The 26813-nt window shown below is 39.0% G+C and overlaps 1 protein-coding gene and 1 long non-coding RNA gene across 9 annotated transcripts in view; one reads left to right on the top strand and one right to left on the bottom strand.

Annotated features, from left to right (window-relative positions):
- The window catches only part of LOC148125753 (uncharacterized), a 90052-nt gene that overhangs the window by 58602 nt on the left and 4637 nt on the right, over positions 1 to 26813 (top strand). For 2 of the 3 annotated variants that reach the window (XR_015743408.1, XR_015743406.1), the window contains exons 4-6: positions 6909 to 7061; positions 16103 to 17304; positions 26518 to 26603. This is a non-coding gene — a long non-coding RNA (uncharacterized LOC148125753). The remainder of the gene's footprint in view (positions 1 to 6908; positions 7062 to 16102; positions 17305 to 26517; positions 26604 to 26813) is intronic. The other variant, XR_015743407.1, reaches the window with a different exon arrangement.
- Positions 3947 to 26813, bottom strand: part of GRID1 (glutamate ionotropic receptor delta type subunit 1) — a 648686-nt gene continuing 625819 nt past the window's right edge. Inside the window, exons 14-18 of one of the 6 annotated variants that reach the window (XM_087932231.1) lie at positions 17954 to 18120; positions 16129 to 16369; positions 15737 to 15826; positions 13449 to 13484; positions 3947 to 4913 (exon numbers count right to left, since the gene is read on the bottom strand). In XM_087932231.1, coding sequence (XP_087788357.1) covers positions 4485 to 4913; positions 13449 to 13484; positions 15737 to 15826; positions 16129 to 16369; positions 17954 to 18120 — 963 coding nt within the window. In that variant the 3' untranslated portion in view covers positions 3947 to 4484. Of the gene's footprint in view, positions 4914 to 13448; positions 13485 to 15736; positions 15832 to 16128; positions 16370 to 17953; positions 18121 to 26813 lie in introns of all 6 variants that reach the window. The other 5 variants (XM_087932230.1, XM_087932233.1, XM_026710981.2 and 2 more) reach the window with 5 other exon arrangements.

Raw genomic sequence — 26813 nt, 5'->3', positions numbered from 1 at the left:
TTTCTTCACTACAGGCCAAACACATTTCATGGCTACACATTCTAATTTATACATAGAAGTCCATTTAAAAAAACACACAGAGGGCAATGACTAAAGAACAAGGGGAATTATTAAAAACTAAAAGGGTAACAAAATGTCAACTATTCTGGATGAATTCTACAAAAAAGAAAATTAATCTATCTTCACTTAACCTTTTGCTGATTTTTGATAAGCAGTTATGAGCAGAAATTTTTTAAAAAAGAATCCCGGTGAGAGACAAGAAATAAAGTACTGAAAACTAAAATTAAAAATATAGTGATATTTTATAAATCCTTACATCCATACTTAACCAAGATAGGATTTTGCACCTTTGCTGATTAACCAATTAATTGGCATCTCTGGGAAGCATATTAAACTCGGTAGGTAGATCAAAAAAGGCCACACCTTCTCTGATAACATCAAGGGAACAGTCAGAGTAATTTTTACATCCTTTTCCTTACTGTGATTCTGTGAGGTTTAGTCACACACACAAAAAGTGTCATTAGGTTAAATCTCTTGAAAGAAACATGAGTTGTCTAAGTAGCTGTAACACATCTATTATTTTATTTATCAAACTTAAGTACCGTCCATCTCCATTTCAGATTTTATTACTGGTCTCAGTTGCTGGAAAATAATTGCTGTGATTTTCCCTACAGGATCCTTTTACTTAAGTCCCCTTTACCATCTGAACTGCTATCTCCCTATCCATACCTTACTTGAAGTGGGGTGTCTAGAGCATGATCTCCCCAGTGCAGAGAGAGAGAGAGTTCTTGGTGGTTCCTTGATTAAGGTAAAGGACCAAAACACCTCCTAAACAGCAATCAGGGACACAGTGGCTCAGTGGCTAAGACACTGAGCTTGTCAATCAGAAAGGTCGGCGGTTCGAATCCCTAGTGCCGTGTAACGGAGTGAGCTCCCATTACTTGTCACAACTTTTGCTAACCTAGCAGTTCAAAAGCATGTAAAAATATGCAAGTAGAAAAATAGGAACCACTTTGGTGGGAAGGTAACAGTGTTTAGTCATGCCGGCCACATGTCCACGGAGACGTCTTCGAACAGCGCTGGCTCTTCGGCTTTGTAACAGAGATGAGCACCGCCCCTAGAGCTGGAAATAACTAGCACATATGTGTGAGGGAACCTTTACCTTTACCTTTAACCAGCAATCAACACCCACATGAGCAGAAATAGACATCAAGATTAACACTAGACCAACAATCAAGAAGTAAACTATACTTCTTGTTAGGAACCATCTACTCAGATAAACAATCAAACTGTAAACAGTTGTCTAGTCAAGGAACTATCAAAATCACCTCCATCAACACTAGTATATGAACCGAGAGCAAACTCCACTCCCTTCTAACACTGATGAAGTTACCTAGTTGGGTAATGAAACCTCTGCAAGAAAACAGCTAAGCCCTTGGAATCCCATTTCATATGCCTGTTATATAATTCTCCATCTAATGCTACCCAGAATTGGGTTAGCACTTTAGGCCTCATGGATCTCAGGTCTAGCCAGTTAAAAGTATTTTCACATGTGATTGTGACACAGAGGGCTGAATTCCAACTGAAGCTCCTTTAAAGTTGGCAGTGATATAGATTAAATCATTACACTTACATAAATAAACACCCTGCTTCTGAAATGTTCTCACTTTAGAAGTCTTCATCATCAGCTCTTCAATGCCTACAGAATCAAATGGTGACTAAATAAATACAGAAATAAATTGATGATCAATGAAATCTAGATCACATGCTAGATGTACACTAAGCTACAGTGCCTGGCTTGAACCTGGTCAACTGGAAATTTACTGTATCATGCAGGTATTTTAAAAAATATTCAAGACTTCAGGAAAAATATTTCATCCTCTTCTGCTTTGATGGGCCTTAGGAACTGAAGCCTTCCTTAATCACTACAATAGGACATTACTTGAAAGATAAAGCATTATTAGTACTGTATTAATTTCTCTTTTGAACAAGTAGTTGGAATATATTTGGGAAATTCAGATCAGAAAACAGCCATTATGCATTTTGCTATAATAAAACTTCAAATCCTGATGCTTGAAGGCTTCTAACAAGTGTTTCAGCTGTTGAGCAGTCAAATTTATCTCTCCCTCTTAATGTACTGTTTTGTATTTTTCCCATGGCAGTGCCATCCACCTCAATATGGAAAGAGGAAGATATATTTTGACATGACTTCTATTGCTTGCAAAGCCAAAATAACTCAATTTTGTGTTTTGGTTGAAAGCAATTGCTGATATTTTAATGTTTATGCTTAATCCTGCAGATAATTTCCCCCTTGAAAACAATAGCAGTGCGAATCTGCAAATACATTAGGTAAAGGATCATTCCAGTGGTCGTGAACTATGAAAAACTGTTGCCAAGTTTGAAAAACCCATTGGGTGGAGATTCAGGTTAACTGGATTTTTCAAGCCCCATTTTTTGTCTCTTTTAGATTATTTACCATTTACCGAGAAAGTGGTCTCTGTGTCTGCATGTTACTCTCCATGCATATGCTATAGTGGTGTTCCTTCCAGAGGAAACTTGTCCAAATGAACAAACAATTGAAATTAAGAGTACTGCAGTGTTCTTAATTCACTTAAAAGTCCTCTGCTATATACAGTGGACTCTGGAATTAGTCTTGTAATGTTACATCAGGCATGGAAAGAGAGAACCCAGTGGTCGTCATGGAAATGAAAAGCTTAAAAAGTCTACAAGTCTTCCTTTTCCACACACCACTTAGGACTGCAATGAAGGAAGTGGGAGCACTTCATGCTTCTTGTTCAATCTGGTGTGGGAAATGATCTACATAGGAGAATGATTTTGTTTAATTAGTTTAGGATGTACGTACATGGCTGCAGGTTGAAATTGTCAGAATTGTATCAGATGATCAGCGGTTTGTGTTCATAAGGCCTGAGAGATGTGAAGGAGAACAAACAAAAGCAATGTGGTGAAGGAATTTGGAAGAAGCATCCTTGAGACTGTTCCATTTGGAGACTGTTGAAAGACTGTTGAAAGACTGTTCCATTTGGAGACCCCACACATCAAATAAAGACATTTTATCTATCCCACCAATGATAACTTATCCCAAACTTTGTCAGTTCAGGTTCCATAATTTTTTTCCGTAATTTCTTCATATCAGCTCTAGATCAAAACTACCTTGAGTTAGTACTTTAAAATATCCCACAACACCCCTCTGAGTTTGAGAACAGTGGACCCATCACATGAAATTGGCAGCAAAGCCTAGGTAAATATTAATGGAAGGAATGATAATTCAGCATTATGTTGAGTGCTAGGTTGAAATTTGTGCATAGTCCAATCCATGGGAAAATAGAAAAGGAAACTAAGTAAACACCATGTTTCCTCATTATAAATACAACATTTTGAACTAGACTTTCCTATTCAAAACTGTCCCTAATATGTAATAAATCTTCAAACACAAAACAAATTGCCGTCTAATTTGACCATATCACTGAAATCAAGCTTGAAAAATTGCTCGGTGCTTGATTCACTGAAGCCATAATTCATTTTTGTTATATCTGTAGGACTAAATGGATGAGGAAGAAGAAGAATAATTCTGATTACCCATATTGGCAACAACTTGCACATTCATCATAAACTGCAAAAGTTTAATATACATACCCAGCTGGATCCACCAGAAGTTTTTGGACATCTACAATTAGATAGATGAAGAGAAATATCTGCAAGCAAACATTTGACTTTTAGTTCTGTACTGTATCTCAATGACATTGCTGGAAGCTTATTTAACAGATTAGGATGAACATTGGTTATTGATAGCACTCACTCAGGCTTGAAATTTTTCCTCTATATGAAGGATACTTCTGCACCAACCAAATATTTGTTCAGAATGAATCAAGGATCGCTCCTATCATCCAAAGCTTTGTTGACAGTACCCATTGTTAAATCACAGCAAGGAAGTTTGGCTACCCCGCATTTATTTCCAGCATTGTGTTAACATTTCAGGGGTACCCACCCTCGTTAAACTTTCAGAAGAGCTGTGAGCATGAGAGGAGAGCAAATACAAGAGAAAAATAAGCAGAAAGGTTCTCCCCCGACCCCATTCCCAAGAAATCAAAATAAACATTAGGAGGGTGGGGAAAGTACCATTTGTTAAAACCAAAGACATTTTTCCTGCCTTTGGTCCCAGTAACAGGTTGTCTTGGTCACTTGAGAACAGTCACAAGTTCTTCTGTCTTTTTGTTTTATTCATAGAGAACAAAATTTACAAAGTCTTTTGTACATTTTTTTTCTTTCTTTCTTTTTTTGTATTTTTGTTTGTTTGTTTTTTACTGACTTTGAAAATTGGGAATATTCAAAATACACTTTTTTTTAACCCCACTTCATTCTTTCATATATTTACAGATATGTACAAGAAAAATGTAAGAGTCTTTTTTTTAAATTTCCCTCCCCCCCAGTTGTATTAAAAATCTCTGCTGGTCAATGACTCCCCTTTATATGGAGGTTCCATGGGAAGGTTCCAGGGCCTCTGGAATGATCCCGCCCGGCACAGACTGGAATGACATGGGAATCGGGGTCTTCACGGGGCTCTGGCGAAATAGTCCTCCATTTGGCGATCTGTGTTTACACTGTATGGAGGGTATTGTGGCAGAGCTACTCAGTGGCAGTGGCAGGTTGCTCCCAGAGGCACCGGAAAGTGTCCTGCTGCCCCCGTGGCCAGTCTGTTCGGGTAAAAAAGAGGTGACAGAAAGTTGTGTGTTCTGATATTCACGGACAGGCTCCAGGGCCTGGCTGGATGACATGCCACCGATCTCCAAGGCTGAGATTTCGATGGAGGCGGGGGACAGTTGCTTGTGAGCTAAGTCTTCATCAATTAAACTGTTCATGCGCCGATGGACTTGCTCTAGGTTGACTTCTTTATCCTGCAAGAAAGGAGGGAACGAGTAGATTAATCCCTTCCAAAAGCGGTTGATGGATTCCTCGGGTGTAGAGGAGATTAAATGGGTGTTTGGATCCCATTTAATTTGCTCTTCTATCTGAAGTTCTACATAATTGTGGGCTCTGGGTCTGGAGCAATATCTCTCAACCTCAGCAACTTTAAGATAGGTGGCCTTCAACTCCCACAATTCCCTAGCCAGTTGTGGTCCACCCATTGTAAAATATTGAGATTGATGAATATTGTTCCAGACAACCGGAAAGATTGGGTTGCCTTTTGTTTTTGTTACCTACAAGAAGTACAAAAATATGGTCATGCATTGGATGAATTAGTTTTGGTAAGTCACAGATTGAAAGTTGTCTGGGGCAGGTGGAGGAGGATAATTTAATCAGCTTGAGTCATCTTTTGTTCTAAAGTCCCAAATCACCATTGTACATTGATGCAGGGGCTAAAAATCAAAAATCTGGGCCAAGTCAATTTTGTTTTCTTCGTCTAGTCTCTCAGGTATAACATCCAAGTAAAGCTTAAGTCCTTAAATAATTGGATCTTTCATTGTTTACATAAATTATTATGAGCCCTGCATATAAGAAGGCTAGGAGAGAGGGACTGGATCATGGCGATGAGACAACCATAATTTTAATGGAAGATCAGCAAAGAACAGTAATTTAGAGATAGGGTGACCTATTACAAACAACTTTTGTCTGCCTGTCTACTTCAGAGCGTTATAGAAAGGAAGTGATTGATATTTAATACAATGGGTGAGAAAAGAGCACTATAAAGTTTTTTATAGATCCATAAGTGTGTATATGATATATAAGATATGTATTACCTGCATTCATGTTGAATTAAAAAAATATGCAGTGTAAAACTCAGCAGTCAGGCTCTGCCTGTATATATCATCTCACTATATAATTAATTTATGCCCTGAGTTATAATTCTCCTCAGCACATTCCCAAACTATTTTTCCTTATTTTTCACCTCATCATTTCTCTTCTTTTCATGCAATTTATCTGTATTGATTCATCAACTATTTGAGGATAATGATAAGAAATCCATCTCACCAAACCAAGTGCCATTGAAACCCTGGAAAGAAAAGTGTACAATTCTTGGTTTGGTTATTAATTGTACAACGTAATTTCCCCCCTCAAATTTGGTATTTCTTTGTCATTTCCCAAAATATAAAGCAAGTATGTGAAAGCTTTTTCCCTCTTTATAAACTTAACAACTATAGATTGTAAGTCAATTATATCTACCTGGAACAAACCTATTAAGAGTTGAGAGAGAGTCATGGATGTCAACATCTTCGCTAAGATTTTTTTAAATCGCTGTTTGATTAGAAGCGTGAAGCTTCAAGATTATCAAGGCAATATGGGAGGAAGGTCTTTTGTGGCTAATTTCTGCACCATTACATCTGACAAATTACTGCTTTCTGTGTCATCCATCAGAAGCCATATTGGGAAAAGATATTTAACATACTAGTATGGGAAATGGGGGACAGCTTGAGATGCCATCATTTGGAATGATAAATCTTTCATTTTTCTCTAACGTGGCACTGAATATCAGTGTACAAATCATGGCATTAGCACCAAGGTAATAATTTTTATTGGCAAATATAACACACCAGTTGACCCTATACAAGACACTCTTTGTGAGGCTCTTAGCATGCCTGAATATTTGGCTTTTAAAGGGAAAAAAAACTGTCCTCTAGATTTTTGTTTTTAATGCCAAATTGGCTCCCCTTAATTTTTTTTTTTTTGGGGGGGGGAATTAAGATAATCTAATTGTACCAGGATTATTGTATTATAAATTTGTTCTTGCCAGATACCAAATTAAGAAGAGCATCAATGCACTGTCACTGTATGGGGATAGGTATAAATAAAAATGGCATTTTTGCCATCAAGAATATAAGTACTTTTTTTTAATCTATTCTCTCTTTCTTCCTGCTTCACCTTAGCAACTACTAACTCTGCTTTCTATCCAGGCTTGTTAGAGGTTCAGCATTATCATCATTTCAACAAAAACTCTTCAGGAATATAAGACAGATGGAATACATGAAGAAATAGTTGCAGAATTTCAAGATCCAAAACACAGTAACATCCTGTCAACTCCAAAGCTACCCTACTTTACCGAACAGGTAAAAGGATGTTATAATTCAACTAAAGGAAAATAAATTTCCAGTTTTCAAAGCAAGGACATTATAAATTGGGATATTCACATCTCTATCTTTCTGTAGGAAAATAAAATGATACTCTTTAATTTGAAGAAATAGATAATGTTAATCAGAAAAATCCAGTGATGGCTTGGATTCAGTAGAAATTGCTTTTAATCAAATCTAGGGTAGTTACATTTCCTGGATCCCTTTCAAGGCAAACAGCTGTTTTTGCAATACAATCTCTTAGTCTCCAAAGATTGCTTTTAAAAATTGAAAGATTCCCTCTACAACTTTTGAACAAAATGAGATGAGAAGAGAATGATAGAGAAGTACATACTATGAATTGCATGAATAGGAACATTTTTGCTGAAAAAAAAAAACTGTCATGGGAAAAATTCAAATATAGGCAACAAAGGATAAGTTAATGAAACCAGCTATATGTATTTGCCATGATGAGTTTTCATTAAGTCGCATTTACCCCAGGGAGAAAATTTAACAGATCCATTTTAAAGAATTGTGTGACTTAAACACACTCACACAAGACACTGATTCAAAGGAAAACATGATCTATGAAATCAGTGGTCCCAACTATTCAGCGGATGGTTCTGGATAAAAGTATTCTTAAAGGTTGAGTTCCCACAAACGTGATTAATTGAATTAAATTATTTGGAGGTTTATAAATCCTTTCATTCCCCACTATCCAGTCAGAGCTGATGGAGCTTCTTGGATGAGAAGCGGAACTGTCTTGAAAGAAAAACCATTTGCCTCTTGAAAAAAAAAGCACCTTTGAGAAAGTTAGGGCTTTGCATAACACCCTGAATTGTAAACTTTCACATTGGTTGGATTCATGCAACACATTAGATAGAGAGGTAATGAGTAGGTCACTGTTGACGTGTTGTATGAAGTTAGCCAAATGCACCTGGCTCATTCTGTGGTCCCTGTGTTATGGTCCGCCGACAGTCTGTGGAGCTGGCAGCAGAGTCAGACAGTGTGGGGGCTTGGACGAGGGATCTGCGTCTAACACAGCGATGGGGCCAGGGCCATCTGAGAGTTATGTGCTGTTTCTGGAGCCACCAGAATCTGACATCAATGAGCCAAAGGAAAAGGGGGACCCTCTTCCCAGTGCGCGCTTGCGCAGAGCTGCCAGCAGGCAAGAACATTTAAGACAAAAGGGGCGACTTGGGAGTAAGACTTGGAGGTGATTGTCCCCTTCCATAAGACATAAAGGAAGAGCAAAGGGGCATGAGCCTTTGCAGGAAGCAACTTTGTTCGCTCTGGTCGGTTTAAACTCTGAAGTTCCGTGTTGACTCTGTGCTCCATTGTAATTGGCAGTTTAATCGTTGGCAGTATTTTAAGGGAGAGAAAGGTGGGTGCTTATCAGCCTTATCCCGAAAGACTGTGGCAGACTTCTGTTAAACTATTCATAAACTGTTTGGGACTCATTGTGGGCTGTGAATGCATATAATTCACAGCCATTGAAATAGAGGGTTTTTGTGACTAAGCATGTGATTGTTGCTGGCTCAGGAAGCCTCGGTCAGAACACCTTGGATGAGAATGGCCGTGAAGGTATTGAAGTCCATTTACATCAACTATTCATGGGTCTTTCTGCAACAAGAGGACTTGTGATGGTGAATATTACTACACACAAGTGCTATGTTAAATCACGGTTCTGAAACCTGATTTAAGTGACATTAATGAGTTCAGTTTGTGCAAAGGTTTAAAATAAGACACTCCGAATAATTTAGCTTTATATACTGTATATTCTGTTATACTATGGTACCAAAAAAAGGAAAGTGATCCTCCTCAATGAGGGTCTACTAATTAAAGTCAACTAAAGGTTGAGCACAGGCTGCCATTGGCTACATTACATGTTTAATTTTTCAGGAATTGGGATCGTTAATCAGCATCGTGAGAAAACTTCCCATGCCTGATGAGGTATCAATATGGGCAGAAGTCAATGGCCTCTTAATGTTTAATGAAGCATTGAGGGCTATCAGAGATGAGATTTGGACTTGCAGAACTTGCTACAAATCAATCTAATCTGATGTGCTGCCTAGAACACATGAGAGACGGAGAAAAATCTCAATTTCGTTCTCCATAATCTAACATAGGGACCCTACCGTGGCTGCGGGCATTTTGATTTGTTAGTCAGTAAAATGGGATTCACTATATAAAGGAAGCTAATGGCAACATTTCGGGGGTAGGTGGGGCCTTTTTGTGTGCACATACACGATTTTCACAAAGAATTATGCTGTTGCTTTGGGAAAGTGATAGTTTGGCCACTGATATAAATATACAACAGCCACTGTGAAGTTCTCTATAAATAATCTAATTATGGAAATAGTTAGTAATGTGTTTATTGGTGGAATTGTTATTATGGTGCATTTATGGGTTCTGTGGTTTATTTAGAGCAAGAGATTTTGTGTGTGTGTGTGTGTGTGCACGCATATATATATATATATATATATATATATATATACACACACACACACACACACACACACACACACACACACACAGAGAGAAGCCTGATGATGGCAGATGAGATTCTGCTGAAACGTCGCTACAACTTTAAAAGCACAACTACAATGACGTGGGAAAATACCCGAACAAAGCTGAATGCCATACATACATATACACAAACACACACACACACACAAACACACACACACACACACACACACACACACACACAGAGTGTATATATATTGTGCCACTTTTAAACTTTCCCTGTTGTCCGCTTTTCCCTTTTTGTTGTAATTTTATATTTTAACTTTTCCTCTTTGAAAAGAAAGAAGGGAGGGAGGGAGAGAGAGAGAGAGAGAAAGAGAGAGAAAGAGAAAGAAAGAGAAAGAAAGAAATTAATTGGCAGGGTTGGGAAGGAAGGGAGGATGGGAGGAAGGCAGGCAGGCTGGCTGGCTACTCTGGAACTTAAAATTGCAAACAATCTCCCAAACAATTCAATTGCCATCAGGGTGGCTAGCAACTTTCATCTACAAAGATAAGACACAATTGTGCATTCTAAGGAACGTGAAAGCTTTTTCAAACCTCTGCCAAGGTTATGTGCCATGCAAGTTCTTAAGGGCTCCCACTTGCTTTTAAAATGTAAATGCCTCACGTGTTCTTTGTGAACTTCTAAAGAACATGCCCGGGAAGGTCAGTCCCCATCTAAAATGGATGGCCTAGAAGTGACTCATATTTAGCAATTCTGCATCCATCACCTTTGTCACTCCCAATTTGTTTTTACATTTGCAATGCTGTAATTCTGGTTCTTGTCAACATCTGACAGAGGGGAAAAGGCTTTGCTATAATGATCAACCCACTGATGGGATGAAATGGAAATAATGTATATATTTATTTGCCATTTTTTAGAGCCCCCACTACGCACTATTAAGCCAGCTAGATAAAGTGGTTAAGCAATTGGTTTTTAATGTACATTAATTTACATCCTCATTAGTCAAGGCTTCAATACCGAGTAAGGTATAATCATAATGCATATATGAATGGGAAAAATAAGACTCAATTATGCTCATTAATTTAATCTGGCAACTGACTTAGTCAAACACCACTTAATGCTACATAAAATCAATGTTGCTGACTGCATTTCAAATACAGTTTGCAGGGTTGGGCTCCATTTTTATGTTATATGTTGCAAAAAATTGACTTCAAATTCTGCCTTAGTCTTTCTTCTCCATACTATTTGGGGAAGATCAAGAAGTTATATGAAGTCCCTGCTGATAAAAATTATAGGAAATATTTTGCTTTGAAATTTGCAACCTTTTTATTGACTTGAATATGTATTTCTTTGATATTCCATTTTGGGGGATATGCAACAGTTTAAAATAATAAAACAGGGTGATGTTTTTGAAGCACGAGATTGCTAAGCAAGCTGAGAGAAAGCAACAGGGGGAAATAATTTACTCTCTACAATTTAATTACTCCATTATAAAGGATCAATCAGTGTCTCTTTATTACTTACTGCAGCTACTACTTCTAGCACCTTGCAAGCCCTTAGAGCAAATTTAATGTACTGATATGTGTACGGGAATGTGCAATTTATGGACAGCTCCTCAAAGACAGAAACATATATTAGAAATATTGTTGTATGTAAGTACATTATGTTCTCGTTCATAAAAAATGGGAAAAGGTAGGCAGCTGGGTGGCACTTTGTTCTCTGCACTGATATTTTTAGTACATTGTATTTCATGGATGTGGCATTCTTTTATTCTTCCCCTTTTACTTCTTTTACTACAGACCACTAGCAACTGACCTCTGGATTGCTCTGTTGCTGCAAGCAGTCTGCTGACCAGTCCACCCAGGGTGCCACCATGTGTAGCAAAGAAGCATTCAGAAAGCATTTTGCTTCATGGAACAGAGCTTCGTGGCCTTTTTTTTTTTCTCTCCTGGGGTGATCCTACTGTCATGCCCCTGTCAGAATCTGACTCTGAGGAGGAGGCTGAGCAGCTGACAGGGAGTGGGAGTGTGGCTCCGTTGGCTGTGGAAGACACTGGGGAAGGGCAAAGTCCGGGTGGGCAGAGCAGGGGAGAGGTAGAGCAAGGCAGAGGGAATTCAGAGGAAGATCAAGGCCCACCCCCCACTTCATCATAGGCCACGCAGGGAGGAACAGAGAAGGGAGCAATGTGGGTTGCGTGGCTTATGGGGAAGGAAAGGGCCCTGATTCCCTTCATTAGCTGTAGCTGGGAACATGGTGTTTAAAAAGGGAGGTTGCTCACAGCAAATTGTTGAGAACAAATCATGAGTTATCTGGTATTGTCGAGGCTTATCTGGGGTCCTGGCATCTTCCCAACTGTGTGAGTATTGCCATGCTTTCAAGTCTGCAATTCCTTCTCCTGCCCTGTCAAGTTAATTACTTCAGCGTGGTTTGTGTGGATTTTTAGTTACAGTTCGTATGTACTTTGTTTTCAGACAATTTCCTCCATTTAAAGACTATTCTTGGGGGAGTTTTTCTCCAGCTGAAGGTAACCTGGACATTGGGGGCAAAGTTGGAGGTATTAAAGGGACTCTTCTTACTTATGTGACTGTGTTGCCTTTGTGCCACACCCCGAGCCATCACACTATCACTAAACCCACCACCTTTTGGAAAAGCTGGTCATTATTAAACTGTGGGCAGGGAAGAACTCTAAAGTTACCATACGATTACATTTTTGAACCACACTCTTCGTGACAGAAGGAAATAGTAAGAAGGCAGCTCAATTGCTCCTTTCTGTTGGTTGATAACAAAGGAAGCTTGGTGTGCCCTTGACATATAGTCTGTTTAACTATCTGCATGAAATGGCCCTATACTGAGATGTTCCCAATCTGGAAAAGAAATGAACCTTTTTGAGTGAATCGACATTCATATTAAATTTTAAAAAGAGAGGGAGAGAGAGAGAGAGAGAAAGAAAAAACTTTCTGCTAACTTCAATTTCTTAACTTCACATCCAGTTTCTTAGTTGTCCGAACAAGACCAGATTAAAGCATTGCTCAGCTTTAATGATCATTATCATGTGTCTTCATTGGCTTTGTTTATCAGAAATAATATTTTTTCCTGATATCTGCCTTGAATCTAACAGCATGTTATATATATTTAAACAGACATAAAGATATGAAAATATAATAGGCATTTCACACACACACTATATTAGAATAGGAATTAGAATTTGCTCAAGAATGCTGAAATCTTTATGCATTTATGCATATTTTTTTCATGTTGTTTATATACGGTGCAGTATTCATTCAGGGCTCTGTGGGGGACAGTGAAACATAGCTTCTGGGTGTCTAGATCATGTTTGAATTGGGTTACTAGTACTTCAGTTAAAAAGTGGCGGGCCTTCAGTTTCATATATTTAAGGCAAGATTCATGAGTGATGGTAGAGCACAGGCTCTGTATGCAGAAAAATGAAGGTTTAGTTGCTGGAAGGAACGTTCAGGAGCTCATGGGAATGAGATGCTGGAGATACCACAAACTGAACTGAAGAGCTTTTCCTAACCTTGAACCCTCCAGAGGTACCACAACTGCTTGTATGCTGGCTGAGAAGTCTAGGGCTTCCCTGGCTGAAATATCTGGAGGACACCAAGTTGAGGAAAGCTGTAGCAGATCATGGAGTGATGCATCAATAGTCTGATTGAGAACAATGAGGGGAGAAGCACAAACGGAAGATAAATGAGAATATTCTCCTTGTGAATGCCAGATCATCATGATCTGTTTTGATTGGCATGCCCAGATCTCCCAAGAAAAAGATCTGCTTGAAAATGTTTCACAATGGTAGGTGAGCATTCACTACAGGCATGGAAATGGAAGACAGGAAGTGGATCCTGGAATGATTGCAAGCATCGGATTAGCTCACATGTGATCATAGAAATGCTCACCATGGTCCCGAGACCCAGCCTCACCTCACGGGCAATCTCCACGGGGGAAGAAAAGCAGGAAGGAAGAAAGGGTCAAATAGTGTGGCTTTCACGTTTTTTTTCCCCCTTCTTGTACTTCAACCAATACCTATCTCTTATCTCTGTAGATTTTGGTAAAACTTAATTTAGGGAACCCTCTTTATGTATTGTTGTAATGTACCCAAATGATACAATGAGGGGGAAAATCCTACAGTACACCCGGCTTTTCTTTCACAACAAACAGACAACAGAACTGGAAAAGAAATGGTCATAAAAATGTAGAGGGGAAGTAGGTAAATTAAAAATAAATAAAATAAAAGATGGCAAAAAGTAATTATTGACCCCTTCTCCCACTCTCTTGGTAACTTTAGCCAGCCCCATAGTTTAGCTTGATAACCTGCAGAATAATATGTCCAAGAACAGCTATACAACGTAAAAGTTGCAACTTTTGTTGTTTTAATTTTAGATTTTATTTTATTTATTTTATTTCACTAATCTATTGACAACCAAGCCTAAACCTAAAGTTCTCAGGTCTTCTAGTTTTACTTGCATTCATGGGCAAATGGAACCGACTATTCCACATGCACATCTGTGCATGCACACACACGCAGGCACGCACAAAATTTGCTTTTCACAATAAAACATTGTGGAACTAGATGCTAAAAGCTCATTTGACTTGTCCGCAAAGCATGCCCTGATTGCTTTATTGTTTTAAGGGGGTGGGGGTGGGGTGGCGGGAAAAGCTGCACAGATGTTGATGACAAATGTAGCATTATAAGCTGATACATTAGATTAAATGCATTTGACAATTGAGCTGTTATGTGGCAGTCAAGCTGCAGTGCTCCTGGCACCGTGGCAAATAAACTTGAGCATCGATGGGTCTTTCCTCAACTGGGAAGTAGCAGCTGTTCTTCTAACTCTCCGGAAGGAAACATGAGCTCTTAATAAAAGGTGGTTTAGATGCCTTCACATCTCTGAGCCGACCAGAGAGATGGAACTGTAGATGCACACAGTTGCTGCATTTGTTTGTGTGGGTGTGTGTGTAAGATGCTTTCGTGATGGGTTGATCAATACTGCTTGAAATGTTTGCAGGGAAATCCTTTGATGGTAGAAAATGCCATTTGTGTTCTGTCAGGTGCTTGCAAGCTGTTCATTCAGTGTATTAAAAAAAAAAAAAAAGCTCCCTTTTTAAGGAACGTATCAGAAAGAAGAAGAAAGGGAGATGGCAGGTCAGAATTAATGTTTGTGTTATTAGTGGATGGAATGAACAATCATACCTGGGCCCACACCATGGACAAGAGAATAGTACAGTGTCAAAAACACATTCTTTGTACCTGTCCCTCCCTCCACTCCGTAGTATTTTCCTCCATAAAGAAAACTGCACTGCAAGAGCAACTCATGAACTACCCTTGATCTCCACACCCTCCTTTGCTGTTGTCTTCCTCCCTTCGCTACGAATACGAATCACAGAGTATGCATCATGTACTGCCTTCACCTCTGTGTGGGGTAGGAACCCCCTGTAGTGCTTGTGTGAGTCATTTTCCTTCCCTGGTTTTCAGTGGTTCCCTTTCAATAATTGAAACAGAGTCATTTCAGGCAGTAAATCCTCTTTTTTCCCTCCAATTCCAGAGCAGAGAGACTGTTCAAGTGTCCTACGGTTCATATGCAGTGGGTTGAAGTAAGGTTCTGCACAAACCTCACTGCTTATCTAAGCCTCCATAAATGTGGATCTGACATCATTGTCTGCAATCTCCAACACACGGACAGTCTCCGTTGGGAAGTACATACATTTAGCGATACATGCTTGTACATGTAGCATGCTTGGCAAGTACAAAAGAGTCAGTATGTGGCTATTTCCTTCCCCTGAACCCTGGAAGCAACTCTTCGGAATCCATGACACCACTGGGCAGCATTATTACATTTGTTAGATTAATAGATTGGATGCAGGACCTAGCTAAAGAGGAATATTTTAGGCTAATTGCCCTGGGGGTGGAAAAGGGAGCACCTTTCTGAACACGTTTTCCTGGTGCTTTGTCATAAACACATGCATGCAAGAGGAAAAAGGTTACTGCATGTCCTGATTTGGGTACACAACCCTAACCTGGACCGTTGACCACTTGGTTTAAGAAAAATGAGGGTTTCACATGGAATTCCTCTTTTGGGGTGGGGGTTGAAGGAACCCAGATAAGTTGTTTCTGTACTTCTAAAGCTCTCGGACTTTCATGCTCGAGGAAGGGGCCAAAGGCAGGGCAGCTGAGCTACTCTCTTACCCCTAAAGATGGTCTCTCCATGGCAAGGTTGAGGCACAATGGTGAGGCAATGCGGGAATGTTTGTGGTGCTGTTGCCTCCCAGGTTGTATCTGCTCTATAAATAAATAAAGGACTTTAGTTGTCAGAGCTGACATTTTGGCACCTTCCATAAAGACACAAACATATGGGATTTCAAAGGGGGAAAAAAAGAAGAAAACAGGCATTATTTCATAATTTAAAGAAAACCAACAAGACCACCCTGTATTTCAATGTCCTCATCTCCACCATAATCCACTGAGAGTACCTAACACTTCCATGCCTCCATTTTTTTTTACCTCTTTTCTCTTTCTCCCCCTTTGTCCATGTTTTATACTCCCTACCCATAGCTGTGATAAGAATAAAAGTTATGGACCTCTTTCGGTGTTTCTTGATGACAACGGTTGCTGCTCCACCACAACTCGAGGGCGGCCACCAGGCAGGCCAGGAGTAGGCCAATGGCTAAGATGCAGAAGACCCCTGCAAAGCTGTGCAACTTCAAGGCTTTCCCATCTGTCTGGGCGTTGGTGTGGCTGTTCAGGTCACAACGACCCATCCGTGGCCACCATTTCTCCTTGAAGACATCCAAGTACCCGGCTTCTTGTAGCTCTAGAATCCTGTAGAAGTTAGATCAGAAGAAACCAGAAGCTGAGAATGCCTACCCAATGCAATGTGTAACAGGAAAAGTAGAAATTGAAAGTTGGCATGAATTATAAAATGGTTTTTCTTTGCATGGTTAATGTAAGATAAAATTAGTACTAACACCAACCAAGTTGGAAGAGTTGAATGCAGACATCTTCATATTGGGTTGGATTTAGAAATATGTTACCATAAATTGATGCTGGTAGAAGCACTATTGACAAACAGGTGGTGTCAGCTGTGCCTCCATTCAAAATCCAAGAAAGAAATCCTTAGACTCCCATTAAAATAGATAAAAGTACTTTTACTAGATTTTGAAGTGATAGCAACAAAAGGAAAGCAAGATCCGAGGCAAATAGATGCGGAAATTACATATTGAAAGATATCCCAAGTTCCCTGCCCCAGGAGGCCAGACTGGTCATCCAATCTGAGGTGCGCATAATGTCATATATGGTGTCTCAGTTATCTGGTAAGCCAAGACGGTTGACCTTGGCTTAGTAGAGATATGTTTATGCAGTTGTACAGTAAGCAGGATAGCATCCCCTCCTTTTTAATTCACACAGGAATGTCTTCACACTCTAGCAAATTTCCCACCCACCCACCCAAATACTAAATTACCCCTCCCCCTGTTTCTATGGCAGCTGACAAGGATCAAGCAGCAAAAGATGTCAAGTGAACTTCTTGGAGGCTGACAGGTGGGTTTAGAGAACCGTGTTATTAAGGCACATTTCTTTTGACTTTGACTCTTGAAACCTCTTCTTGATCTCTGCCCATTTCAGAAGCAACTCCCAGAGATGGGTGTGCAAATTCTACTGGTTCTTACAACTTCTGGCAGTACACAATGACACATCTATAATGATAAATATCAACAAAGCAAGGAATGTCCCTCTTCTAAGGAGAAGTTCCTGTTTAGGTACAATTATTTTTAATTTTAATTTACTAGAACTATGATTAGAAATCCTGCTTTTCTTTGAGCACATGATGAAGGATGATACCCCATTCTTTGGTTGTGTATGAAGGAACCTAGTTTCCTTACGAGGAACAGGAGAACAGCTCTAGCGTGCATTCTTTGTTGACAAGGTGATTCAGGATCATCCTTAACTATAGCAAAGTTACCAATAGCTCTGTAAGATGTGGGGAAATATTTTGAGATTTTTATAGAATTGTGTGTCATGTTATTTATGGATATAATGACCCATTTTACATCAAATGATCCACAGATGCAGTTTTGACAAACAATTTTGACAAGCTTTTGAGTCATGATGTCTATATAGGCTGAGTCATGCTGAAGCAAACATTTCATTTAACAATTCACTATACCACTGACCAAGAGTAAACCCTATATGACCACTGCATGACTGTTATTCTTAGGCATGTACTTCTGAGCTCCCAGCTGTAGTATTATAGGAGCAATGAAGGACACAGTTTAGTTACATAGATGCACTGTTTATAAATGGCTGCCTCCCTTAAGTTGTCCAAATTGCTAAATTGGAGGCAGCCTGAAGAAAGTATAAGAACCCAGGTTCACCTACAAGGAATTCAGGACTAAAAAATGAGGATACCTTTGTGAGAAGAGATCCCTGTATGGGCTGCCATGTTGGAGAGCCAGCCCATACCCTTTGCTACTGATGCTATTTCCAATCACGGTCACAGAGCACTCATCATCTGTCAAGGCTGCGTATTCTATCACAGCCACATCCCACAAGAATGCATAGTTGCCTTTCTTGGCCTGCAAAAAAAAAAAAAAGATGTAGAAAATAATTTTGAAAAACAAACCATGTATGTCCAAGCTTGCCCTTTCAGAACTGACCCACACAAGTTTCCATCCAAAAGGTCGCCAGTTCTTGAGTTATCCTCAAGTTCTCGGGTAACAACCCCTGCTTGGGATTATGGGTTTTGTTTGTTTTTTGGAGATCTGGAATAATGTCAGGTTTCCAAGTAATGAAATCCATTTAAAAAAAGAAAAGAGCAAAGTCCATCTTCCAAAACAATTTGTTTTATTTAGGAAATCATCAAATTGGCAAAGTCTGTTGTAATTCCGGATCTGACACAACCCAGAATTACACCACATAATATTGGGAATTAGAAACAGCCCCCAAAAGTCACATTCCCCAACAAAAGTAAATCAATGTTGCTTGGTGTCATCAATCTCCAGGTCTAGCAGGGTCAGCTTTTGTTCCTATGGGAAGCAGAATCCCCCACCCCAAAGAACTCTCTCTATATCCACTCCTCCCACCTTAGAAATGTGGGGCCGTGGGCTCACCCTCTCTTATCTGATTATGCCCAAGGTCATTCTTGAATTCCATTACCACTTCATAGAAACTCTTCCCAAATGCTGGCTTAGAAACTGTAAAGTTTAATTATTTATCATGATCGTTAGATTTATTTGCTGCCCTTCTCACCTCGAGTTTGGAATTCTTTCTCCAATTCTTGGAAAGAATAGAAAATGGAAAGCCCAAAAAGATATCTACCCTAATGAATGTTGTAATATAATGCAACCTTTAATTAAAGCTGGTGGATTATCTTAATGCTACAAAGTAAAACAGCTCATCATAATAACGTCTGAAACAAATCGTGTGTTTTCATTATCAGAAATTTGAGAAGCGGTAAGCTGTTAAAGAGAGCCTTCCCTGAATGTCATGGCAGAGGCAAAGAACTGTATTTTCCCACTAGATTCATTTGGTTAATATTGGCTTATATTAGTACACACCTACACAGCTTATCCGCAAATGTCAGCCTTAATTGGGATTCTAAACCACGCCTGCCTGCAGGCTGTTTGTAATGAATGTAAATCATTTCCCTTAACTTAAGATGTAAGAAATGTGTCTGGATGGGAATTCATGAGGAGAGAAAAAAGATCACTTCACTTGGTTAAAATAATCATTGACTTCCTAATGCATTTAAGTAATATGTTGTTAAGTCTCTAGCGAATGTACAAAGCGCAGAGGAAAAGATGGACTGGAGATTCTTATGCAAATAAATGAGGAATCATAAATGCAGACTTCCAAGATATTAAACAAAAGTTTATATATTTTCTTAGTCTGGTCCTGGGGAGCTTGAATTTTATATGAATTCTTAAAGAGGGTGTCGCCATAAGCACAGGGGTGATTCTTTTCCTTTGAATTTATGCGCTGAATATTTTTATCAGGAAACTTTATTAAAAATGCTATTTTAACCAGGTAGCTACTGCTGAAAATAACAATCACTAAATAAATTCTCCTGTCCTCTTTTATAAGTCATGGTGCAATACTAAGATGCCACTACACTTTGTATTTTCTTGGTGAACACCACAATCATTACTAGTGTTTATGGATTAAGGGTGTACATGGTAGGGTTTACTAGTGATTTAGATACATAACATCAACTTTCATCTAAAGCAATGTTTAAAAGCAATCTTTAAAAGATGGATCCATTATCTCATTATGTCAAGAAAATATGCTCCAATGTAAATGGTGCTTCTTTGAGAGAAAGTGGGTACAGATTTCCAGTCCCAGCCAAGTTCACCTTGTAAACTCAATTCCAATATTTCTGGGTTGTTGTTTTTTGTTTTTTGTTTTAGAAATTAAGCTTGACAATATTGCTACCTCCAGTGAAGCCAAGGGAGGCCAAAGAATGCTCTTTGTCACCTGTGCCTTCTTTGAGATTCAGTTGGAATATGTGGTAGAAGACCATGTTAGATGATGGTTATGAATATTCAGGAGTCTGTTAACTTTTCAGACTAATAAACCTGATTAAAAGGCATAAACTTCTGATGAACCAAGCTCAGGCTTTTAATCTAATCTGTTAGTCTGAAAAAATGGTATCTGAAACCTTCTGAATAAAGTGATAGGTTTTTTTTTCTTTCTTAATCCCATGTATCAGCCAACAATTGGAGGATATAGAACTCCTAGTTGATATTTTGAAAGATAAAAAAAATGTGTGGACTTAGCCTTTCAGCAGAATGAAGTAAAATTCCCCAATCAACAGAGCTGGTATTAGTAATCCTTTTTGATGTATAACCTGAATATATTAAATCTTATATTGAATATGTATAATTTGCACATGATATACAACTGGAGGACTGGAGCCAGATGGCTAGAAACTTGTCACCTCTTGGAGAGATAGCAAGAGGAGAAGGAACCATAAAAATTCCAGCTCTGGAAGATAATCCCTGGGACACTCTTCTAAGATACGTTCCCAGAAAAGGGGAGGGGAGAATTAACATGTTGGTACTTTGTTTGACAAAATCCACATCTAAATAAGGGGAGGGGTTCTAATGCCCTTTATCTGTTATGGTATGCCTGGAAGCATCTTAGATTCTGCTTTGACTAGTATTGGAATCATTTCCTTTTGATAAATAATTCCTTTTGAAGTGCCTAGCTTTCAGAAAAGTTCATTCTTTTTTTGGTTGAAGGGGAAAAAGTCCATTGCTTACAAGAACACTCTGAATAGGACAGACAGCTAGCTGATTTCCATTTCTGAAATCAGGACTGCAAAGAGAAGAGAATGGAATGGAGAATGCCTTGATCTTCTTTTCCGGCGTGAATGAAAGGGCCAACCCAAAACCTTTAGTTCTTCATTCAGAGTTAGGAATACAGAATTATTGAACGAGGGAGGTGAGAATCTATTGCTGCTTTCTCTAACATACTTAAAAAGCTTGGAAACATCCATTCGGTGTAGAAAAGTTGGTAGCAATGAACATGCACGAGTGCCCAATTGCAATTAACAAAGCTTTCTTTGTCACCACTGTCCACTCTCTTATTTCTCTTGTTTGCAGTGAGCTTGCAGAAATAATACTCCCAAGTTCATCTTCTTCATGCTCCATTATTTTGCCAAACAACTATTTCATATATTGAAAAGAAGGCAAAGATATGATTCCCTGAGGATTATAGACAGACATCCAAGATTGTTGGGGGCGGGGGTTGTAGCCACATGAACCTTGTTTGCCATTGTCTTATTCTTGGATGCTTTTTGTTTGTTTACTTCTTTTCTCACCTAAATCCTAAAAAGTCCAATAGCTTTTTTTGGGGTGGGTGGGGTGGGTGGGAGATCAGCTAGGTTAGACAAGTTTGACTTCAATGTAATAAAAGGTGCAGTGTTTCTATTTTCTTCATTTAAATAATCATGCCAAGATGATCAAATAACTTTTCTTTTTGTATTTTCAAGCAAAGGTAAGCACAGAACTAACAGAATAACAGAATTGGAAGGTACCTTGGAGGCCTTCCAGGCCAACCCCCCTGTACCATTTCAGACAAATGGAGAACTTTTAGTCCAACCCCTGCTCAAGCAGGAGAACCCATACCATTCCAGACAAGTGGCTGTCTAGTCTCTTCTTAAAAACTTCCAGTGTTGGACTATTCGCAACTTCTGGAGGCAAGTCGTTCCACTGGTTAATTGTTCTCACTATCAGGAAATTCCTCCTTAGTTCTAAGTTGCTTCTCTCCCTGATTAGTTTCCATCCATTGCTTCTTGTCTCCGAAGGCATATTTTAAAAATACAAAGACTGATAGCAATAGCACTTAGACTTCTATACCGCTTTACAGTATTTTACCGTCCTCTCTAAGCGGTTTTACAAGGTCAGCCTCTTGCCCCCCAACAATCAGGGTCCTCATTTGACCCACCTCGGAAGAATAGAAGGCTGAGTCAGCCTTGAGCCTGGTGGGATTTGAACTGCCAAATTGCAGCCAGACAACAGCAGAATTGGCCTGCAGTACAAGCACTCTGACCACTGCGCCACCTAGGCTATATAACTAAAATATGCCTTCTCCTGCCTTGAAGTTTTACTGGTAGTAAGGTCTAGTTTGTCACAGCTGGATTTAAAAAGGGGGTGCTCAGTGTGAAATCAGGATTGATAAGTATATCTTTCTGATAAAAAGATAAAGATAAAACAGATACAGCATAACACAATTTTAAAAGGTTGAAATTAACTCTGGAACCAAAAATAAATAAATAAATCACATCATATTAACACAATCAGGCTCAATTTATTAAATAGTTCCAGCACTGAAGACTTCATGGTAGTTCTGATTTGTTTGCTTTCTGTCCAAATTTCAATAAACTATTCTAAAAGACAATGTGATGACCCGGGGCATAACACAAAAATAACAAAGTCACAAAAGTAGAATAAATTCCCTTTAATGCCTCCAACTTGGCCCCCAATGTCCAGTTATCCTTGGCTGGATATCAAACGCTTCAAAAAACAGTCTACGAAGAGAGTAAATGCAGTCCAAACCCAAAGTAAAGATGATTAGAAATTAAAAAAAACCCACAAACCATACCGAAGTAATTCACACGGCAGGCCAGGATGATAAATTGCAGACTTCCAACAGAGTACCCACAATTGGGAGAATGCCAAAACCCAGGTAAGCCTTGACCATGATAATGCACGCTTTGCTTTCAGCAAGGAGCTGTCTAAAACACTCCACTTATATCCTGCTCTCCCAGCTGTAACTAATGAAAGGGATCAGGGCCTTTTTCTCTCTCATAAGCCACGTTGCTCCCTTCTCCGTTCCTTCCTGCATGCCCTAGGATGGAGGGGATGGCCCTGGGTCTTCCTTTGAATGCCCAGCCGGACTGTGCCCTTCCCCCATATCTCCCACAGCCACCGGAGCCATACTCCCACTCCCTGGCTGTCCAATTCCAGACTCATTAGAGTCTGTGCATTCCCCTTGTTTTTATGAAAAGGATCCACACAAATATGCAGCATATAAAACAGCACCATGAGTCATGTTGAAAAAGAACACCCACATAGTCTACTATAAGAAGCTTCAATAAATAGGCCAAGTTTCCATTATGATTTTTTCCCCATTTATAAAAATACATCTTCTCTTCCATCTTCTAGTGGAAAAATGGCTTTGGTCTGAAAACCACAGTTTCCAGACATGCGGGGGTGGGGGGAGCTAAAAGAATGACATTTAAAACATGAATGTTACACATTGCAACTATGATCAGACAATCAACACACATTAGGTCTAACAATCAGATTTAGTTTGACATTATTGGTATCTAAATTTAGACAGCCTTCTTATTCAACAGTTTGCTTAAATGGCTTAAAGAGGTTTTTCTAAACTGTTTGCCAAGAGGATAGTGAAACATTAATGTTAAATAAATACCTATAATAAATTGATGTGTGCCTTATAAAAAGGGTCTTGTTTTATATTCGTATGAAAATTTATGAGTTCATTTATCTGATATAGTAGAGAAATGCTACGTAGTCATACAGGCATGTTAACGGCCTATTTATTCAGTAAAAGTATTTCATAACATATTTTATTAGCATAATTTCAAAAAAGGAAGCTGGAATTTCCTGCTTGTCTCTCTTGGACACAAGAGATGTGGAAAATGGATCCTCGGTCACCCAACCAAAATCCAACCTGTTATACAAGTTGGCACGTTAGACAAAAGCTGTGCAAACAACACAAAATACAGACCCAGATTAGTTTACCTAAAGTTATATTTAAAAAGAAAAGAAAAGCACCAAACCTACTACATTTTTAGAAAATAATATAAGGAGTATAGTAGTGTAGAATTCAGATATCTCATTTTCTATTTTGGTGGTGTTACTTTGAAATAAAAACTGGTACTTACTTACTCTCGGTGGCTGTAAGAATCTATAACTATTCACGCAACTAAAATCTGAACTCAAAGGTGTTTCGGAGTAAACTAACGCAGTTTGCCATCCACCTGAATACACAAGAAGGTTTTAATCCATTGGAGGGGCCTCCTCATTAGACTACCGTCAGTTGTCTTGACTCCAAATGGCTTTTCAAATGAAATCATAAGCTGCTTAGACAGTGAGAAGATGGACGCCATGCCTTTGGGGCAATGATGAAGCAGTGAATGGATGGATAAAAACCATGAAGGACAGGATCTCACTGCATTAACGGAGTTTGAAAAACATAATTATGATACTGCTAAGTTCTCTAGACCAAAACAAAAATCACAGGCAGGATGTAGATGCAGTCAAGATATTATTCTGGAAAAGGATGGCAGTTCCCCCCTCCCTCTGTAGGGATTGCATCCCCAGTGGATCCTGTTCCATTGGGATTATACGGAGTGCACAATCTTATAACAGAGAATGATCTTCAGTGCAAACATGTCCAAACTTTCAGAAGGCCTAAACACCTCAAAAGGTACTTATTTTATTGCAGCAATTGAACTCCGAGCTCTTTTTCCAAGGAAATAATAATAATTGTATGCACAATTTTAAACGCAACTATGAGATTTCTCCCACTGAAAGCATTGCTCAGTATTTTCCAAATGATATTCTGGACCTTGAGGAAAGTTGGAAATGGTCTGTCTCCAGAGCATTTGGAGACAGGAGATTTCTGCAGCAACTTGGACATGTCTCCACAACCTTGTTATTTCCCTCTACTGTATTCCCCTCTACTGTTAGAGGGCATATTTCCCTTTGCTGTACATCTACTTACACATTAGGAAAGGAATGCTTTGTCAAAACATACAGCTTGACATGTGTATTAAAAATAAACAATTACACGGAAATGTAGAGATAGTGCATACATTCAACTAAAATCTGCCTAGTTCTTACTTATTTCCCAGTATTTAGAGAAGCAAAAAATGATGATGTCATATTGGGAAAAAAAATAATTTAAATGTTTGATGGCAATGCATCTGACCCACTATCCCAGAACTTCAGAACTGCAAATAAACTGTTCAGGAAATGCAATTATAGAAAGGTGTGATCTAAGGCTCTTTAAGGTCAAGGGAGGATTCCAACTGAATTCAAGGGTGCAAGAATCAAATTTATGATGTAGAACACATTCAATAAGGATCTGGATATTCCCACTCATCCTTTTTTCCAAGGAGAACCCGTGTAGACAATGTCTTGCGAGCAGCGTTTCCTAAATATGTAATCTGGTCACGTACTCTTCACTCTCTGAATACATGCAAATGGTTATCAGGGTATTAGAGATTCTAGTAGTTCACCCTGTGATCTGAAGAGTCGGTTGCACCGTCTTTATTATTCATTTTGAGTTAGAAAGATTAGACTTGCCATTGAAACTTTGCCTAAAGCAAATCTGGGATCCCCCTCCAGGCAAAACCTCTTTGGATTTCCAAGGGAAATCATAGTGAGCCGCCATCATCACACAAAGCAACATTGATAGGTACCATGATTCGGTGAAAAATAGATCTTTAGGGGGGTGGTTGAACTAAATGGATTGACACATTACAAGATCAGGGGTGAAAGGCATGGTAAGAGAAGCAAACCACTCTTGATGGGATTTAAGACTAGAAAAATGATAGGCAGAACACAGCTGACATAGCTGTTGAAGTACAGCTGGAAACAAGGAATTATTGGGGGGGGAAAGGCAGAACACCAGGGACTATCTGATTCTCCCTCCTCTCAAAATTTATCTAATAACTGGTATGTGTTATGTGGTGCATAAATTTGGCTCTTCGTCCATTTTTCTCTTAAGTGTGCTTCCCAATTCTAATTATCGAAGAGGGAGAAGGAAGACAAAAAACATCAACAACAATACAGAAGTACAAAGGTGTTTCTGCTATAAACTCTTGGCCCGCAGAATAAAGGATTTCCAAATTTATAGGCAGCAGGTGTTTCAGATTTATTTTTTTTTACACTGCAGCATTTTTCAGAGCAGAGGATAGATATATTAAAAATGTGCTATATGAAGAAGATTATAATGTTGGCAAGAAGCACCAACACTTAATAGGAATTTAAGATGAAAGACAGGGCTCCGGAAAGGATTATCAGGGGTCACCTGCATTCAGTTGTAGAAATTCTACACTTTCTGCAATCAGCTCACACCTTTCAGCTTTCTGCTGTAACTGCAAATCCAGACATGCCTTATCATTCTACACAGTTGCCCAGGTTGTCTGTCACTGAAAATGTGTGCTTCTTTGTGAGTCTAGGTGGAAATTCTCATTTCCAGTGTCCCATTTCTACACTGTCTGGCATTTTCAATCCTGCCTTGTTTGATTGACAACCTAATTGATCAAGTAAACGTGCCCCAAGACTTTCCCTCTGATTGCGATACGTCAAAATGCAAAATCTAAATGTTTCCATTCATGCAAAAAGCCCAAGAGTTGGGAAGGAAGAGAGGAGAAGAACCAAAATTTCTTTGCGCATACTTTCCCCTCCCTAACACACATTGATTTTTATTTTCAGCCATTCCTACAACAGGCAAGCCACTGACCATGACACATGCTTGGATAAATCTCTGGAATGGACCACAGCACGCTGTCAACCATAAGGTGATTTTGAGAAAAATCTAAAAAAAAAATCCATTATTATATCTTTGTGGTTTTTTTTAAAGTCTTGTAATAAACAGTCCGTAGCTTTCTTGAGAAAACAATTGTTGCAATGATTATTATGGCTGCTGGATTGACAGCAGACTCCACCTCTCATTTTTTTACTAGTCATATTGATGCATTTTCTTTGTTTTATTGTTCTGTTATTTTACT

This window comes from Pseudonaja textilis, chromosome 4 (assembly GCF_049901715.1).
Source record: "Pseudonaja textilis isolate UNSWEBS1 chromosome 4, rPseTex1.2, whole genome shotgun sequence".
NCBI classification, from domain to species: domain Eukaryota; kingdom Metazoa; phylum Chordata; class Lepidosauria; order Squamata; family Elapidae; genus Pseudonaja; species Pseudonaja textilis.
This window is presented reverse-complemented; position numbering and strand designations above follow the sequence as displayed.